Source organism: Prinia subflava, chromosome 11, assembly GCF_021018805.1.
Source record: "Prinia subflava isolate CZ2003 ecotype Zambia chromosome 11, Cam_Psub_1.2, whole genome shotgun sequence".
Taxonomy (NCBI): Eukaryota; Metazoa; Chordata; class Aves; order Passeriformes; family Cisticolidae; genus Prinia; species Prinia subflava.
Window position 1 is genome coordinate 13,182,042 of NC_086257.1, and position 16,939 is coordinate 13,198,980.

Consider the following 16,939-nt stretch of genomic DNA (forward strand, 5'->3'; position numbering starts at 1 on the left):
GGGACACAGCTCACAGCATCTCTGTTCCTACCAGAGTTAGCCCAGAACCTAATCAGCTTTCCAAATAAATCAAGAGATGCTAGTGAATTTTATAAATGGCAAACAGAACTCAAAAGACAAATGTGTTGTTATGCAGTGCAGCAATGATGTCATTGCTGACATGTATGTTGCATCAGCACTCATCTACGTGGTTCATTCTCTCCGTTGCAAAGGTGCAACATACTCAGATTATGGAACTGCAAAGACAGCAGTAGATGCAAAAAGCTTTTCACTTCTAGGCTTATGTCCCTGTTCATAGGATGTGTTTTCTTTATAAAGAAAATAACTTCTCATATATGAAGTTTCAGAAGTTCAAGTGCTCAGTGCACTTAGTAAAAATATTCTAATGTCACTCAAATCTAGAAACTGAGATCCTTTTCTCTTAAAAAACTGTCCCCCATATATGACAGCAAAAACTGTCCCTCATTCTCTTCCCTGGCCTATTCACAGTAATATCATGAAGGCCTCTGAATTAATTCTTCACGCATCTTAAAGAAAATCAAAGGAAAAGTGGGTCCTCCTCGTGGTATATTCAACTAACAAGTTCAGCCCCACTGAAATCAACAGTTATTTCACTCAAAAACTAAGCTGTGAATACTGTAAAAAACATTGGAATTTCACAGAGGGGGTTTTATGTAATTTTACACGTAGCTTTTATTAATTCTTCAATGATTTTTTAAATGTGCCCAGAAATCTTATGAATAAAAAGGTTCAAAAGAAACGTTCATTTTGTACAGACTTCAGGAAACTATTCTGACATTTTTCTCAACAAATGGAAATACTGTTCATGACCTCAGGGCTTTCTTTAAGGATCATAAATAGAACATCTCCTATTTGAATGGAACTAGAATTCCTAATGACATAACGACATTTTACACCTTCCCTCTTTCAATACTCATCTTTGAATCATGTCTGAAAAGCAACAATGTAATCCTTACAAATGCAGAACACCTTTCCTCTATTTAAAAGGAAGGCTGAATAGAAATTGATGCTTTACCTCTAGCTTTTGTCACTACTGTTCCTTTGCAGTTTCAGTTTCTCACATCTCTACTGTAAGTTATACCGACAGAAGTTCTGGCAACAATACATTCAGCAATAAAAAATGTTTAAAAATAATGAATTATTTTAAAATCTTAACACAAAATTAATTTTTAATATATACTTTCTAAACTAGAAAATCAATTACACCTTAAAATTTAAAAATAAATTAAAACTTGCTTTTAAAAAAGCCCTACTACACTATACTTATACTTGACTCTGTTCAGGCATTGTGTGTTTGGAAATCACAAAGCTTATTTCCTAAGATTGTAATAATATGCAGCTAAGAGAGGACTTTTTACGTGCACTAACATATTCAATTAAAATCTATTAAAATGTAAAATATTGAAAACCTGAAATACAGATTCCAGTACTCTCACATTAAGTTCGATTCAGACTTAACTTCACGTGGATATATCTGTAAACCTCCAGTGCAAAGCAGCTCTCAGCTCTTGCAGTGCTGCCCAGCCAACTCCATGTCAGGGCCCATCACAGCCCTGAGCACCTGAAAGCTTTGGTGCTTGCAGCATTCAGCTTTGCATATGTTTTCTGCTCTCTCAGGACAACTCTGTGTCTGGGAATCACTAATCACCTTCAGATTTGTCTGAAGTTGGAGCCCTGGGTCATTCTTTCACTCTCAGTTCCATATTGTCACCAAGGAGGGTGTTGTGCCACTGCACAGGGGGAGCTCCAGCCTGCCCAGCACTTGGCCTAGCCAGGAGGACAATTCACAGAGCACAGGGAACAGCACACTCCCTAACAGACATCAAAGTAATTTGTTTTCTAACAGGGAATGAGTCATTCTCACACCTGTTTAAATTCAATTAAACATCTTTAGGGGGAAATTTATGATTAAACACAGAATCAACACTGTATCCAAGGACTGTTGATGGACACCACATATTTATTCAGGCTTCCGGGCCTCTTTTAATGTTTAATTTTGTCTTGATGACCATTTTGTGTCTAGAACCTGAATTACCGAAAAATTAGCTGGAATTTTCCCTCATTTCTCATATCCTTCCAGGTTTCTGCACTCTTCTGAAGCAATGTCTTTCCTGTCAAACTGTAAACCACGTAATATCTGCTGGCCATCATCATGGCCTTGGATTCTGAGAAAAATTCTGTCCTGTATGTGATTATGGACAATTATCCTGAGGAACTTTTGGAATCCCTTTCAAAATGCTCTCATTATTTTTTGTGACACTGTTTTGCTCAGCTTTTCTAGCTCACTTTGAGATACAACTCAGTCAGTGCTGCTCCCAAAGGCCTTTCAAGAATTCTCCTGGCAAGCCAGAATGTTACACGTTTAGTTTATGGAGAAATAAGTAGACAAAGTTCATTAAAACACATTCAGTACTTTAGCACTATGTACACTGATCTCACTGAACTCCATGGGAGATAAAACTAAGTTCCTGACAGGACTGCACCCTATAAAACAATTAATCAAAACAGCCACCATGACTCGCAGAGTGACTGTGAGAGATCTGAGTACCTTAAAAAAATCTCTGCTAAATCTCCCCTTGCCAAGCTCAGACACCAGCACAGACCTGCTCTCGACATCTGTGCAGGATGGAACTTTGTAAGATTGCTGCTTGAAGGCTTTTTCACATTAATATGTAGATTCCAAAGAGTAAGTTCAGCTGGGAATTTAAAGCAGAAGCAAAAGTGCAGATTTAATGGGAAGAAGTTCTTTCCAATTCATGGAAACATATTCCTCCTCTTACTGGAGTAAATTCAGATGGGGAAAAAACCCTACAAAACCCAAACCACAAGCCAGTCCTTTGCCAGCCTGAACAACCTTTCAGTTCTACAGTGCTGGGTGTTGTGAGGCATCCTACAGATCAGCAACCTTAAGGCACTCCTAACTCCACTGCTTCAGGGCATGTAGAAGACAGTTTAATCAGCCACCAGATATGTTTGTTTCAAGCAGCATTTTAAGACGCAAGAGTTTCGTCAAGAAATGCAGGTGCTGCCCTAGCTGCACAGTGAAATGAGATGCTTTCAGAACACAGCTTTCAGATCACATCATTCCTTCCACAACAGCTCCTCAGCTGAGAATCCTGGCCGCCCCCACTCATCCCGGAGCCAAACACAGCTTCTCACGACATCTTGTGGCAGCAGGACCAGCTGACAGGGCTACTGTCTTCAAAAAAGTAATTTAAGATGTGAGACAATGATACTGCAGAAAATCAAACACAAACCAAAAGGCACAAACTTATAATCAAATAATTTGAACAGAGTAGCAATGATTTTCAAAACAGAAAAAATTCCCCATAAAGACACAAAGCATAAAATAATAGGAGTATTATTTTAAAGTAATAAAGTCAGAGAACTAAAACAATCTAATGCAGTTTGAAGTGCATGTGAGCTACAGATGTACAACTATAACAATACAAGTATGTATTATTAATACTTAATATATTCTTACCTATTCTAACTAGAAAATTTGAATTGTCTTTGCACTTTGTTGCTTCCAGGAAAAGACTGGTAGAGAAGGGAAAAGCTCCATTTTCCAGAAACACAAGGACAATCTGACTCAATTAGACTAATTTTTTCTGATATTTATGTTGCATGCAACTAGCCAAACAGCAAAATAGCAAATCTTATTTCCCATTTGTTTTCAAATTATGTTTGAGAAAAGATGTTGTTCAATTAACCTGAAGAAACAAAAATTGTGGTTCAATACCATTCTACTGCAAACACATCAGTTGCAGAATTAATAGATGGTCCACCTTGAAAAGGAAATCAGTGATAGCTGTAATTAAATACCTTAAACCCAACAAAATTCTTTAACATATAGTCTTATTTTCACAAACATCCTCATCAAGGCATAGAAGGATGTTTTCTCAGTCATTAACTGAGTAAACCTTAATTCACACTGTTTTTTATGGAAGGTATTTCACTTTCTCTCTGTGCAACTTGGTGCCTGAAATCCTGACTCAGCCCCTCATACAGCTTCTGGAACAGTGGTATTTTTTCCTTTCAGGGCAGAAACAACTGGCTTTGCCTAGACTTGAGTTGGAGGGTAACAGAATAAAATACAAATGGGTTTTATGCAGTCAGAGATGAGCACTGGAGGACAAAGACAAAGCTTCTCAGAGGAATATTCAAGCAGGACTGCAACCCGTAATGAACAGTCATGAAAGGGTTTTCAAAAGCATTTGCTGTAGCATCTTCAAAGCAACAAAACTCTACATCAGGAATAACTCATTTGTCCTTCAGATGTGAAAAAAATAACAGTCTACATTTCCCTCAAGTCATGCATACTGACACTATTGCACCTACTTGTGTTTTCCTTACCCTCACCTGTTACTGTGTTGGGAAACACATTAGTTAGCAAAGGCAGCCCAGTCAGCACCAGGACTGAGGACACCAAGCACCTCATCCACCACAGGCTTGTCACATACAGCACCCCATGAATCAGAAAAAAAAATTCTTTTATGAGATTTTTAAAAAGGGCACTTTCCCACAGGGATACTCAAAAGCAACAGACATTTAAGTCTGCCAAGTCCCTGAAGGACTACTGTGACTCCAGAGAAACAAACCAGATATTTTAAGCCCTGCCTAACCTCTTGTCAAGCTGCAGACATTCACTTTGTGTGCAATACAGAACTTCAATTTATAACCTGCTAGAGATCGAAAAAGAGAATGTTGGCCAGAGAAGATCTGCTGGCACAGTTACACAAACCACAATTTATGTGAGATTGTGAAGCATGAATTGGGCATCTGAAGCATGGATGGAGTCAAGCCCACCCCCAATATCATGCGTGTGCTTTGGCAAGATCCAAAGAGGTTGCTGGGAACAGGGAGAGAAGTTACCACAGACCCAGCATATCGCAATATCCAGTGGAAAAGGTAACTAAGCTGTTGCTAAACAGAGAAACATGGGCTACAAACCTGCAAATCCTGACCTCCATTTGCCTCCACTCTTGAGAAATTGTCTACAGACTTCTTTTTGATGGAATTCAGGGGTTTTGGTCATTTCTACGACCAAATCAAGGCAAAATCTCGGCAGCACAACCGCAGCCCCGCGCTGCTCCCAGCAGCCCCCTCTGCCTTGGCGGTGTCACCACCAGCAAGCGCCATGGACGCGTCACCTGCGCTGCCCCTCGGGTGCTCCACACTCAAAGCTCATCCTCCTGCTGAAGGAAATGTTTGCCTCACATCAGAACTCACCAGCTTCTCCGGACTGCAAAGAAGAGTTTGGTTTCCTATTTATCTTTTTCTTTTTTTTCTGTAAAGAACCCAAATAGACACTCAAATGGCCTCCAGGTGGAAGCTAAAATAACCTTGGAGAATAATATGACCTCAGTGAAGTAAAGCACATCTTTGTCTCAGAAAACAAGTTGGGAAGTAGAGTGGCAGGAAGGTCATCCTCATAAATTGTGGAACCTTGACACAAGAACTGATCTCTCCTGCTTTCAGAAAGGAGTTTCTCAAGGTCAGCAAACCTTCTTCTCATGTAACTCTGTCTTTTACTGGCAGGGGTGCAATATACTTTGTATCTTTGTGCAGTTACAGTCTTAATGTACAAATACTATCATTTCATGGATTCAAACCCACAATGTTTTGAAGCCCAGGATACTTCTCTCCACAACCTCCACCCATTTTTTGATACACCACCTACAGTGGTAAGGCCCTAGACTTACCTGAAAGTACCAAATAACTCAGCTAGGAGCAGAAACCTGAGAGTGCAAAGAAAAATGCACACCCTAATTTTTCTTCATTTATATGCTCTGGCGTAAAGTACAACCTGTGCTTTAGAAACTCAAATAGACAGTTTTTGAGCAGGTCAATCCCTGTGGACTGCATTCCTTTGACTAGGATTGTCTTTCTGCTAGAGATGAAACCATGTACAAACATGTCAATTTTAGTAGTTCTCATCAATTTTTTCCTTCACAAGAAGCCTAATCTGACAAAATGTGGAAGGTGAGGTGCGGGATATTAGCTTAAATAGTTGCAGTATTTTTTTTGGAACTGTCTGTGTAGAAAGGACCATTAACACGAACACTTGTGCCTGCACCAACCTGAGCAGGAACTTGTCTGCAGCATGGGACAGTGAAGTAACCAACACACAGACCACCTTGGAATGAGCCTGCAGTGAGACATTGCTAATGGGATTATTGTGTCAGTCATTGAAAACAAATGTCTCTAAGGCTTTTACACTCCACTGATTTTACCCTGTAATACCAAGACTCAAATGCTGTAAATACCAATCTTACTTGCAGCCGTTGCTGCCTAAGAGAGGCATGTAAATCACCCATGAGCCTGCACCAGTCTGAGGGAGAGACTGAAGCTGTCACTGCTTTGACTTCTAACAGCCTCCCTTCCATCAAGGCATATCTAAGTTTCCACTCATATTCTTAGCTGTTGGGTTTTTTTATGGATACAATTCCATAAAAGTAACTAATTATGATGAAGAAGTACTTAGAATGCTAACACAGAGCTTGAACTTCCAAGAAAGTGTTTGTAATTATAATGAAGTAGCTTGTCCAAGAAGCATGGGAGATTCTGTCCTCCCAAGACAGCCTCATCACAATGCACCAGCACATCAGAAAGCTGAAGAAGTCCCCAGAGAACTTTCAAAGACTTAATTCAGTTCCTTTCATTAAGCACTAGGTTCAGCATACCCAGATCTGATTTCAATCAGGGAAGACAACAATCAAACCATCTTCAATTTCCCCTATATGAGCTTTTGAGATTCCAAGAGTTCACATGATATATCATGTGGCTTTAAATCCCATTGTGATTGGTATCTCTCAAAACAGAAAATTTCACCTTAAAACATACTCTTTCCAGACCCATAGTACATAAGCAGCAAAGAACAGTGACTGTTGTGACAAACTGTCTTATTACCACCTCCATCTTATTTGAGAATGACTTTGAGAACTACTGGCAGTACTTACAATAAAAAAACATTTTTTATGAGGAAGATCAGCTTGAAAATTGCTTCCTACATAGCAAAGACTTTCACATTTACTTCAGTATCAACAAAAAATTTCTGTCCTGTAATTCAAAGAAATTCAAACCAGAATGAAGAGCACTAAACACCTTTCAGAATCCAGGTAAGAACAGAACCAGACTGAAAATCCAGTCAAAGGGAAAGAACAGTCATTCTTTTCATCTTAAAAGAGACTAAAACAAAGGATGTGACCAAGAGTCTGACTAGAGCGCGTTCACTGATTCTGTTAAAAAAAAAATAACAAACCATTTTTAATGTTGCAGCTTTATTTAAAAGTGACTTTAGAGTTTTTGTAACATATTTTTATACAAAATTGATACAATGAAAAATAAACTTCAGCAGTGTTCTAGAGCTGATTACAGGCTGTAAACTCATCATCAAATGAATTGTATTGGAAAAGGTAACTTTGTTCAAAGCTTATCTGCAGACCAGCACCAAGTGATCCCGAAAGTCTAGTTCTACTCTACATGCCAAAAACCCTCAAATCCACACGTCCTAAGTAAGGAGTTGTTCAATCTCACTTGTCTTTCAATTTACAGTAACAGTTGTGATTAACTGTATGCAAGAAACGCATCAAAATTTACAACAATACCTTCAGTGAGTTAAGATCAACTTTTGTACACCTTCGAAAGTTTATAAGGAGTCATGGACAACAAGGTATTTGCACAAAACTTTAGGAATTGCCATTTACATGGAACTCAGAAGTCCATGAAGAAAATCCAAAGCCCTGTAACAGTTCTTTTTAAACTATTTTGCTTCAGCAGGTCAATGTCATAGATCTTGGGATCACATTTTTAAACCTATGTCTGCAGTGCATCAAAATTCCAACACATCAACAAGCAGTATGAATAGGATCCAGCAGAGAAAGAGAAAAACCAAAACACAACAAGCTATGCAATCTGAAATTCTTTTACCATTCTTATCACATGCTCAGTAGAAAGCAAGACTCCTCCCAAAACTCTTTTGTTTCTATTTTTAAGTTGTCTGCAATCAAGTTTCTCAAACAGAAAACCAATTTTGGGAAGAAACTTTTTCATTATAAACCCAGTTCCTCAAACATCCCATTTTGCTGGTAACTTGGCTTCATGCAACCCTTACAAGCACAGGGAAGATATGGCCCTCAAACATTAAGGCTGTAGAGAGCTACCAGATATGGCAAAATACTAATACTCAAACTGTGCAACAATTGTACTGTACTTCTTGTTTTTGGTCTTCTCTGTCACGCAATCAAAATTATACTTTGTAGAAGACAGCAGAGGTCTGTTTCCTCTCTCTGCTCAGCTGCTTCTCACTTCATGACTCCTGAACTCAACCTGGTTTGTTTTATTATGGTTTTTCAGGTAAATGTTCTAGGAACAGCACCAGCAAAAAAGGATGTTAATCCAGTAACCCCAGAAAATCTGCAATTTAGAAGTCTTCCCTAGAAACTGAAAAATTTCCCTAGAAATTCCACTTCCTTTACAGGCTCTTTGCCTTTTGCTTTCATCTGTGAAACATCCACCAATCATCTTTCAATACTGCTCTCCACCCTGTGATACCAATGTAAACAAAACCCTGTTGAATAATCAAGTTTTGCCAGAGAAAAAAAAAGCACCATAACGTTACATCTTTGCTCCTTTCAGTAGGTTATAGCAGCATTTCGAGACCAAAGCCTCAGAATTCTAATGCTTAAAGCCTTGCTCTCAGGTCCTCTGCAATGCTTTGGATGCTGGTATTAAAACAGAAGAGGTATTGAACACAGGATGTGCTCACAGGAATGTGCATAGGAGCTTCTGTGAATTGTGTGCAACAGACCTATTTTGTGCCTGGGGACATTCCCAATGCAGATTTGGTTCTCTTGTGAAGTGAGGAGTCACTGGCACTGAACAGTTTTGCCATAGCCACCTCGTCCAGCATCGTAGTCTTGCCGATACTCATCTCGGACCTAATAAAGGAGGGAGAAAGGCAAGTCCAGAAAAGACAAGGAAAAACAATTCCTCAGAAATTGTGACACTGTTAGAATACAGTCATACTGACATCACAACACATATGGGGCTACATGGAGCTGCCTGACTAAACAGAAGGTGAAGTGCATCATGCAGAAGCCCAGAACAGCATAAACCAAGTTCCTCTTTCATCATGTCTGGGGATTCTCTAATCAAAACAGCCCAGGCAAGGATGGCCAGCCTTGGGCTTTGGCAGTACAAGCCACGGCCACCTGCTCCATCTGGGGTAAGCCAACTGCTGTCCTGTGTGCTCCTGACAGCCCCTTACATTTTCTGGGCTTACTTAAAAGCATTATCTCCCCAGGCAGCCAAGAGTTGTTTCTGCAAGTCTTTTTAGTGAAAATTATGAAAGAGTTATTTATTCATAGTGGATTATACTACCACTATCAGATGTCTTCCAGTGTTACTTTACACAATGACTCCTAAGTTGCTATTTCCGAAATTGTTCTGTGTTCATTCAAAACCAAGAAGTTTGGCAAAGTGACCATTCCCTTAAAACCCCAGGCTGTACAATAACCTACCTGCCCCCCTGATCTTCCACGGCCATACTGCCTACCCTCCTTAAATCCTGCATCCCAGTCTGTCCTTATGATCCTGTCATCAAGTCTGGTCCCGTTGATGTATCGCATCGCATTTTCAGCATCTCCTCTGGCATAATACCTTAGGAATACGTTAATGGAAAAACGGCCTTCTATTTTCACCATACGGAAAGAAGAACAGTATCAAATGGGCTACAAAACCAAGTCTTTGCTTGAACCACTTTTATGAAGCTACACCAGTTAAGAAAACTGCTAGTGAAAGGGAGGAACATGCAGCAATTCAAGCATTGAAAATACATATGTTGGATTAAGTTTGTCAATCATGCCGACTTTTAACAGAACAAAGCTCTTGCTAAAGAGTGGGAAGCCCCAGGCATGCTCCATTCATGCTGCAAACTTTCACCATTCAGGTGAGTTCACTGGAACCAGTCACAGAATGATCCTCAGAAACATGCAAGACAATGAAGTCACACAACAGGGACGAAAGATGCCAACAGAAACTTTACATATGTGTTTGTACAAAAAGAAAGGCCTTTTTACCCTGGCATGGAGAATATGAATTTACTGCAGAGGTCAACTACCCAAGAGATGTCCGGGTTAAAGTATCAAAGTGAAAGCAAGCTGCTAACCCCACTCGACATGCAGTGTATCCTCGAATCACAGAATCATGTTTGGAAAAGACCTGTAAGACCATCAGGTCCAACCGCGAGCCCAGCGCGCCCTCTCTCTCAGGGTTTCTCACAGACGCTTTAGCATACGATTAATTTTATCCTCGGAGAACTCCCCGGTGACTCAGAGCCTGCAGTGCAGAGCAGTTCACCCACACCCTGACCGTTCCTGCCGCCCCGCGCAAGGATACTCCACGAAGCAGAAGCCGCAGGCGGTTTTCTTCACTTTGTCCAGCCCCATGATGACCTTCTTGATGTCGCCGCTTTTGCCGAAGAGCTCGTGGATCTGCTCCTCCGTGGTGTAGAAAGAGAGGTTCCCCACGTACAGTGTGCAGCTCTTCCTCAGCAGCCGCTCCTGGTCGTACCGCGTCCCCTGGGCCGCAAGGACACAGCGTTACCTCACGGCCCGGCCCGGCCCGGCCGGACCGCGCGGCGCCCGCCCCCGGCCGCGGCTCACCCGGAAATGCTGGTCCCGGTACTGGCTGAGTTCGGCATAGGAGTCGCTGCGCAGGATGCTCAGCGTCCCGCCGGAGCTCATGGCGGCGCTGCCCGGCCCGGCCCGGCCGAGGCCGGCCCAAGCCAGCCCAGGACAGACGGACAGCACCCGGCGCGGCCGCCCCTCGGCGCCTTCCCGCGCACGCACCCGCGGCCGCCGCGCGCGCCGCCAATGGCGAGGCGGTGCGCGCCTCTCGCGAGCGCGGCGGGGCGGGGTGGCCGCACCTCTCGCGAGAACCGCGGGGTGCCCCGAGTGTGGGGGCGCTCGGGCGCCTGGTCTCGCGAGAGCAGCGGCCATGGCGCTGCTGCGGGCGCTGCTGCTGCTGCTGTCCAGCCCGCAGCTGGTGCAGCGGCTCTCGGAGTCGCGGCCCATCCGCGCCGCCGCCCGGGTCACCGCCGCCGCCCTCACCCGCGGCCAGCGCGACCTGGCCCCGCGCCTGATTCGCCTGCGCGACGCCTTCCTCGCCGAGCTCAAGGACGGCGCCCGTGCGCGGGGGTGGCCGTGGCCGCGCGGGCCGGGCCGCGGCGGCCGGCCCGGATCAGCGCCGTGATCGCCGCGTCAGCGGGAGGCAGCTGCGGACAGCGCCGGGAGGAGAACGGGAACCGCCGCCGCTTCCCTGCGCCGGGCGCACAGAGCGCGTCGGAACCGGCGGGTGAAGGGCCCCGGGCGCTGGTGACAGCGGGGCCCCGGCGGTGCCCGGGCTGTGGATGGCGAGCTGCGGACTGGACGGTGCGTTCCACATGGCGTGGCCTGGAGCGACTCCTCGGGAAAGAATGATCACGGGAAGCTGCTTCGCATCCGTTTCGTGGATTTCCATGTCAAAGACAATATACACGTTCCACGGTTCTCAGGAACAAGCAGACTCACTTTATAATCAACTCACAATGCTGTGAAGATTGTCACTTTCAGTGCTTGATAAGAAACTCAAAATAAAACCACAATTCTCACGGGAGTACCTGTAACAATGTAATGTCTGTGTATACAGGAGTGATAGTCTATATTTGATACAGTTTTGTTACAAAAAGGGTTTAAAAAAGTATTGATGATGATGGACAGGATAATGGACATCTTACAGGAAGGTGAAAGGGATTCAGTAGCTATCCTAAAAGCACACCTCAAGTCTATTGTAGCAAGAAGGGTTTACAGGGAAAAAAATGGCCAATAGAGCCACCCTACATATAAATGGAAATACAGATACATAGTGGAAAAGGATGCATCCATCATGTGTAATGCATTGGGGAGGTCTGCTTAAGATGCTGTGTCTGATGACATCTATGACACTACAGCAGTTAACTTCAGAGGGTGTTTCACTGTTGGATCCAGCTGGTAGAGGCTCGGCTGGGGAGGGTCATTTCCATTCCTTGTATCATCCCAGGTGACAAGAACCTTGCACTTGGTCTGAGACACAGTTTCCTGCATTGCTGGTAAAATTAAACCCAGCAACAAAGACAGGTGTGTACGGATGGAGAAACTGCGTTTGTAAATTCAAAGGTCTGGCTGGCAAGACAAAAGCAGTATATTGTTACTCTGAGCTGGTATTTGTAGTCCAGGTACAGACTGTAGCTGCAGTCCGGTCTCTTGCTGGCTCTCTGCAGGTTACTTGTGCAGTGGTAGAGAAGTCATCATCCTATGGGAATGGTGCTCCATGACATCCTCCAAGAGTTTCAAGATGTATCCCACTCAGACTGCCAGAATTCATAAGTTTTATGAAAATAACGTTGAAGATTTAAGTTGTTTAAGAAATCTGAAAATGGGAAGCAGGACATGGAGTACCAGCTGTGGCACACAGTTGTGTCATCCCAGTGTAAGAGAGCAAAAAGAAAATTAACTTGGAAAATACATTTGCTGTCACAATGCTTTCACTAGTTACACTATTTTGTGAGTCAGCAGTACAAAGAGACAGGTACCTTCTGTTCCTCTGCCTCCCCCCAAACACGCACCTTTAATTTACAGGCAGGCCCGCAGTGAGGAATGAAGGATGTGGGATGAACATACAGGGAACACAAGACAAAATGGTTTACAAGAGAACAAGAGCTGCATTCCCTAAACATCTAGGTCATACTTATAGCTTGGAAAATACAGACAAATCATTCACACATTCCTTTTTCCTAGATTCTCCTTAGAGCCTGCCATCAACCTGTATTATTCCTGTCTCTGTTGAAAACCTGGCTCTTAAGACCTTATGTAGGTTGTGTGGGTGAAGAACTGCCAAAAGCATTACCACCTTTGTGAGCAGAAATAATTCAAGTGTCAGATTTGTTTCAGAGACAGAGGCTTGATCTACAATGCATGTGCCAAGTCAGGATGTTCTGGATCCAGAAGTTCACATAGGCAAAACCAAAGATTGTAGGTGATGCTATGCAATTGAGCATATACATCATTGTCAGCTGAAGCCCAGTTGTTGGTGTCCAGTTGGTCTCCAGTGGAAAGCCAGGATAGGAGCTGTCATTCCCACTGGGCTGTTTTAATGGGGAGCAGTTAGTGCACGGGGAGGGGGCGCAGGGGATGCCGCTCCTCCCTCGAGGCTGCTTTTCCTGCACGGCAGCACAACCGGGGGATTGTCTCTGTGCTGCGCCCGTTCAGAGATGCTGCTGGTGCAATGGCACGATGGATCAAATCCCTCCCCGCTGGCCGCTCTCTGCCTGCGCAGCTCCTGGATCCAGCTCCCGCAGGACCCGCCGTGCGCTCTGCCGGGCTGACAGTCGCGACAGAGCGGCGGGAGCGCGCAAGGGAAGGCGCGCCCGAGCTGCAGCGGCGGAGCGCCGCGCACGCTGAATGCCAGCACAGCGCTGCCCTCCCGAGCCGCCCGGGCCGGGACGTGGGCAGCATGTTCACGAGGATGGAACTGTGGCAAGGAGGGCTAAACAGGCAAAGCTCGGATTTTAGGATTTAGCACAAGTACTTAGGCTGAAGCATCCTCCATGTTCTAAATCAGATTCTGCCAGATCAGTGCTGGGGATTTTTCAAGACGGACCCACCCAAGGTAATGGTACAGTACTGTGACTGCAGGCTGGTCTAATGAATTTTTAAGAGCATAAAATAGAAGATTACTGAGTCAGACAAGCTTCTGTCTAACCCTGTACCCTCTCTCCAGCAGCTGAATTAATGCCTATTACCAATAAACACCCCACAGTGCCCAAACCCTGTCAGAGATTATAAGAGCTTTCAAAAATAAATCGTACATGGAAACAGCTAAACTTCAATCACAGCTCTGATTTCATCCTCTCTCATCAGGAGAATTACAAAAGTTCATATGAAACACCACAGGGCTGAGTAAATCAAATTTTAAACAGGTTCTATCCAGAACTGGCTACCCAAAAAGCATGAGGAATGGGAATAAAGATATGTGGGAGAGCTCCCAGTGCCACTGCCAGTGCTGACAGAGGGGGGTGTATGAAAGAGGAAGGTCACACCACCATCAGACAGCACCCAAATGAAGTAAAGGGCTAAAACTTTGTTCTCCTAAAATCTAAAGGCTTTGATGATCTCTGTTTAGCTCAAGGATGTAAAGTCCTAACTGACTCCTCCAATTTCCACTGGATAGGACAGGTATTTGTGGTGGGTCTTCCATTGATAAGTGAGGGAATATCAAAGTCTCATTCTTGAATGAGACACCACATTTTGTAATTGTGGCTCTGACTGTACCAGGGATTATAATAAAGACGTGACAGTCACTGCAGTTAAAATTGCTTGCTTGCTGCTCTACTGCCTGGCAGAGGGTTTCTTCTCCAGCCCCAGCCATGTCAATGACTTCCACGTGCACATCTGTCTTCTTGATATTGAGCAGAGACCGCGGGGGCATGTAGGTGTGCGCAAAGAGCAGAGTGTAGTGCCGCGGGTGGCCGGGGGATGCCGGGGAATGGATGAGCTGCTCCAAGTGAAACAAAGAGGGAATGAGCCCTCCCTGGTGTAAGCACCCGAACAGAAGCGCCCCCAGAAGGTTGAACACGACAATGAGGAGTTTCCATTTCACAGCTCTGCTTGGTGACGCGCTGAACAGGACCAACGGCAGGATGAGAGGGATGAGAAACCGAGGCTCCTGGTGACTGAACACGGAGAGAAATGCCAAAGGAACAAAATAAAACAGCAGCAATGTTGGACTGCCCTCGGAATGCACCAACAGCCCAGGCGGCCCACGGTAACACCATCTGACCAGCATTAACTGATGGACATATTTCTTTAGCATTTTAAAGCCAGCACTGATGGCCAGGATATGTAAGATCCCAAATAGCATTACTGCATTGACTGTAAAATGTGTAACTCGTGGGTGAGTTCCATGCAGTGCAAGATTATGAGGATTAAGATTATAGCTGAGAAAATTGAAGGGAGTGACTACCATTTTGTCATGCAATTGAACAATTACATCAATTAGGCTGCTCATGTTAGTGCTGTAGAGATTGTCTAAGTTCACAGAGGTAAAATAGAAGGTGTCAGCAGTTATGAAAACAGAAGCGGTAAAACATGCACATAGGATAAACTTCAAAAAGTGGTTTATGAGAGTTTTAATGCTCTTTTGAGAGTCAACAATTAAACCGGCCCAGTAAAGCAGGGGCATTAGAGCAAATGCCAGAAAGGTTGGCCTGTTGAAAAACCCAGCAGTTGTTATGACACCTATGAGAGAGCTGCTTGTAGGCTCTGCTGAGCTGCCACTGGACTTCCTTGAAGAAACCAGTACCATGAGAAGAGCAAAGAGAAGTCCTTCGAGTGTGTTGGTAAACGTTCTTGTATAAAACACCAGCGTGACATACGATCCAGCAAGAAGCACCAGCGCTTTCCACGGATCTGCTCCCCAGAAAGGGGCCAATTGATAAACACTATAGTCGAGTATGAAAGAAAAGATTGTAAAGAGCAGGCGAGGAGATACAAGGAGAGTGTAGCTGTTGATGCAACTTGAACATATGTCCAACTGCTGCAAAGACTTGATCACCCAGTACGTAACTCCTGATGTCATTAATGGGAAAACAACTGTTCTGCAAGGAGAGCTGGAAACGAACTCCCATGGATAATAGACCTGTAGGTTTAAAATATCCCCTACAAAGGAAGAGAAAAATACATACATAGATAATAGATTTTATTCAGTAATTCAGAATTAGGGATACTATTTGGTATAATAAGTATCACAATACAGAGCAGCTCCTAAACTTTTGAAACTGGTGTCAACCTTGACATTTTTCGGAGCGTACCATTCATTTTTACAAAGCATCGGCAAGCCTGTCACAGTAATGTGGTTCGAGGCGCCACTCGCTGTGGACAGCACAAAGCAGGAACCCACCCACCCATCTGGCTAGCCCTGCGGATCTTCTCCCGCCCGGCTTGCGGGACTCGCCGTGTGACAGAGTGGGATCCCTCGCCTGGCCGGTGATGCCCGTGGCCGCGCCGCTTCGCGTCCCCTCGAGCCTGCGCGGGGCCACCCCGCCCCGGGCGCACGCCTTACCTGCCATGACCTCGGGTGCCTGGAAGAACTCGTCGGGGTGCAGGTACCCGCTCTGCGGCAGGAGGCACCAGCCCGCCCGCAGCGCCGCCAGCAGCGCCCACAGCGCCCGCGCCACCATGGCGGCCGCGGCCCCTCACGCCGCACCAGCAGGGGGCGCGCGGCGCACGGAGCAGCGCCGCAGCGCGAGCCCGGCGCGCATGCGCAGCGCCCCCCACGGCTGCTGAATTGACGGGAGCCCGGGATCGATGGGGCCGCGAACGAGCGCGGCACGGCCGAGCACAGGCACGGCCAGCACCGCCGGGGCAGCGCACCGCGCCACGGAGCCTCCAGCGGCGGCGACACCTCCCGGGCAGTCCAGCCCCGTGTCTAATCACCCTGTCTGCGGATTCCTCCTGATGGCCAGCCTGAACTCCCGGCACGGTCTGAGTTCTGTGAGTGTGTTCGCTGTCCTGTCACGGCCCGGGAGAAGAGCCCGACCCCACCAGGCTGCACCCTCCTGGCAGGGGTGAGGTCACCTTGGAGCCTCCTCCAGGCTGGACACCGCCAGCCCCCTCAGCCGCTGCTCATGGGACTCGAGCTCCAGACCCTTCTCTGGGTACATCCCAGCACTTTAATGTGCCCCCTGAACTGAGGGCCCAGAAGTGGACACAGGACTCAAGGTGTGGCCTCTCCAGTGCCAAGTGCAGGGGACATCACTGCCACACTATTCCTGATACAGGCCAGACAGGATGCCACTGGCCTTCCTGGCCAGCTGGGCACACACCAGCTCCTGTTCAGC

General features: G+C 45.4%; 2 protein-coding genes across 2 annotated transcripts; both read right to left on the reverse strand.

Annotated features, from left to right (window-relative positions):
• Positions 1-7,287: 7,287 nt before the first annotated feature.
• On the reverse strand, positions 7,288-11,250 carry LOC134555944 (nuclear cap-binding protein subunit 2). Its single transcript, XM_063408044.1, has 4 exons — positions 10,689-11,250; positions 10,423-10,604; positions 9,546-9,684; positions 7,288-8,963 (listed from the first exon to the last, which is right to left on the reverse strand). Exons 1-4 carry the CDS (start codon positions 11,097-11,099, stop codon positions 8,892-8,894), a joined length of 804 nt encoding a protein of 267 aa, XP_063264114.1. The 5' UTR covers positions 11,100-11,250; the 3' UTR covers positions 7,288-8,891.
• A 582-nt stretch (positions 11,251-11,832) lies between these two features.
• Positions 11,833-16,416, reverse strand: PIGZ (phosphatidylinositol glycan anchor biosynthesis class Z). The gene is made up of 2 exons (XM_063408043.1): positions 16,162-16,416; positions 11,833-15,758 (listed from the first exon to the last, which is right to left on the reverse strand). The coding sequence occupies exons 1-2, from the start codon at positions 16,277-16,279 to the stop codon at positions 14,197-14,199; spliced, it is 1,680 nt and encodes a 559-aa protein (XP_063264113.1). The 5' UTR covers positions 16,280-16,416; the 3' UTR covers positions 11,833-14,196.
• Between the last annotated feature and the right edge of the window lie 523 nt (positions 16,417-16,939).

Bases quoted from the DNA above. Each gene is read 5' to 3' on its own strand.
- LOC134555944 (XM_063408044.1), bottom strand. From the start codon at position 11,099: ATGGGCCGCGACTCCGAGAGCCGCTGCACCAGCTGCGGGCTGGACAGC. The intron at 10,605-10,688 runs GTGAGCCGCGGC...CTTGCGGCCCAG, and splicing joins ACCGGGACCAGCATTTCCGG to GGGACGCGGTACGACCAGGA. The intron at 9,685-10,422 runs GTATCCTTGCGC...CGTATTCCTAAG, and splicing joins TGCGGCTTCTGCTTCGTGGA to GTATTATGCCAGAGGAGATG.
- PIGZ (XM_063408043.1), bottom strand. From the start codon at position 16,279: ATGGTGGCGCGGGCGCTGTGGGCGCTGCTGGCGGCGCTGCGGGCGGGC. The intron at 15,759-16,161 runs GTAAGGCGTGCG...CTTCCTTTGTAG, and splicing joins GGCACCCGAGGTCATGGCAG to GGGATATTTTAAACCTACAG.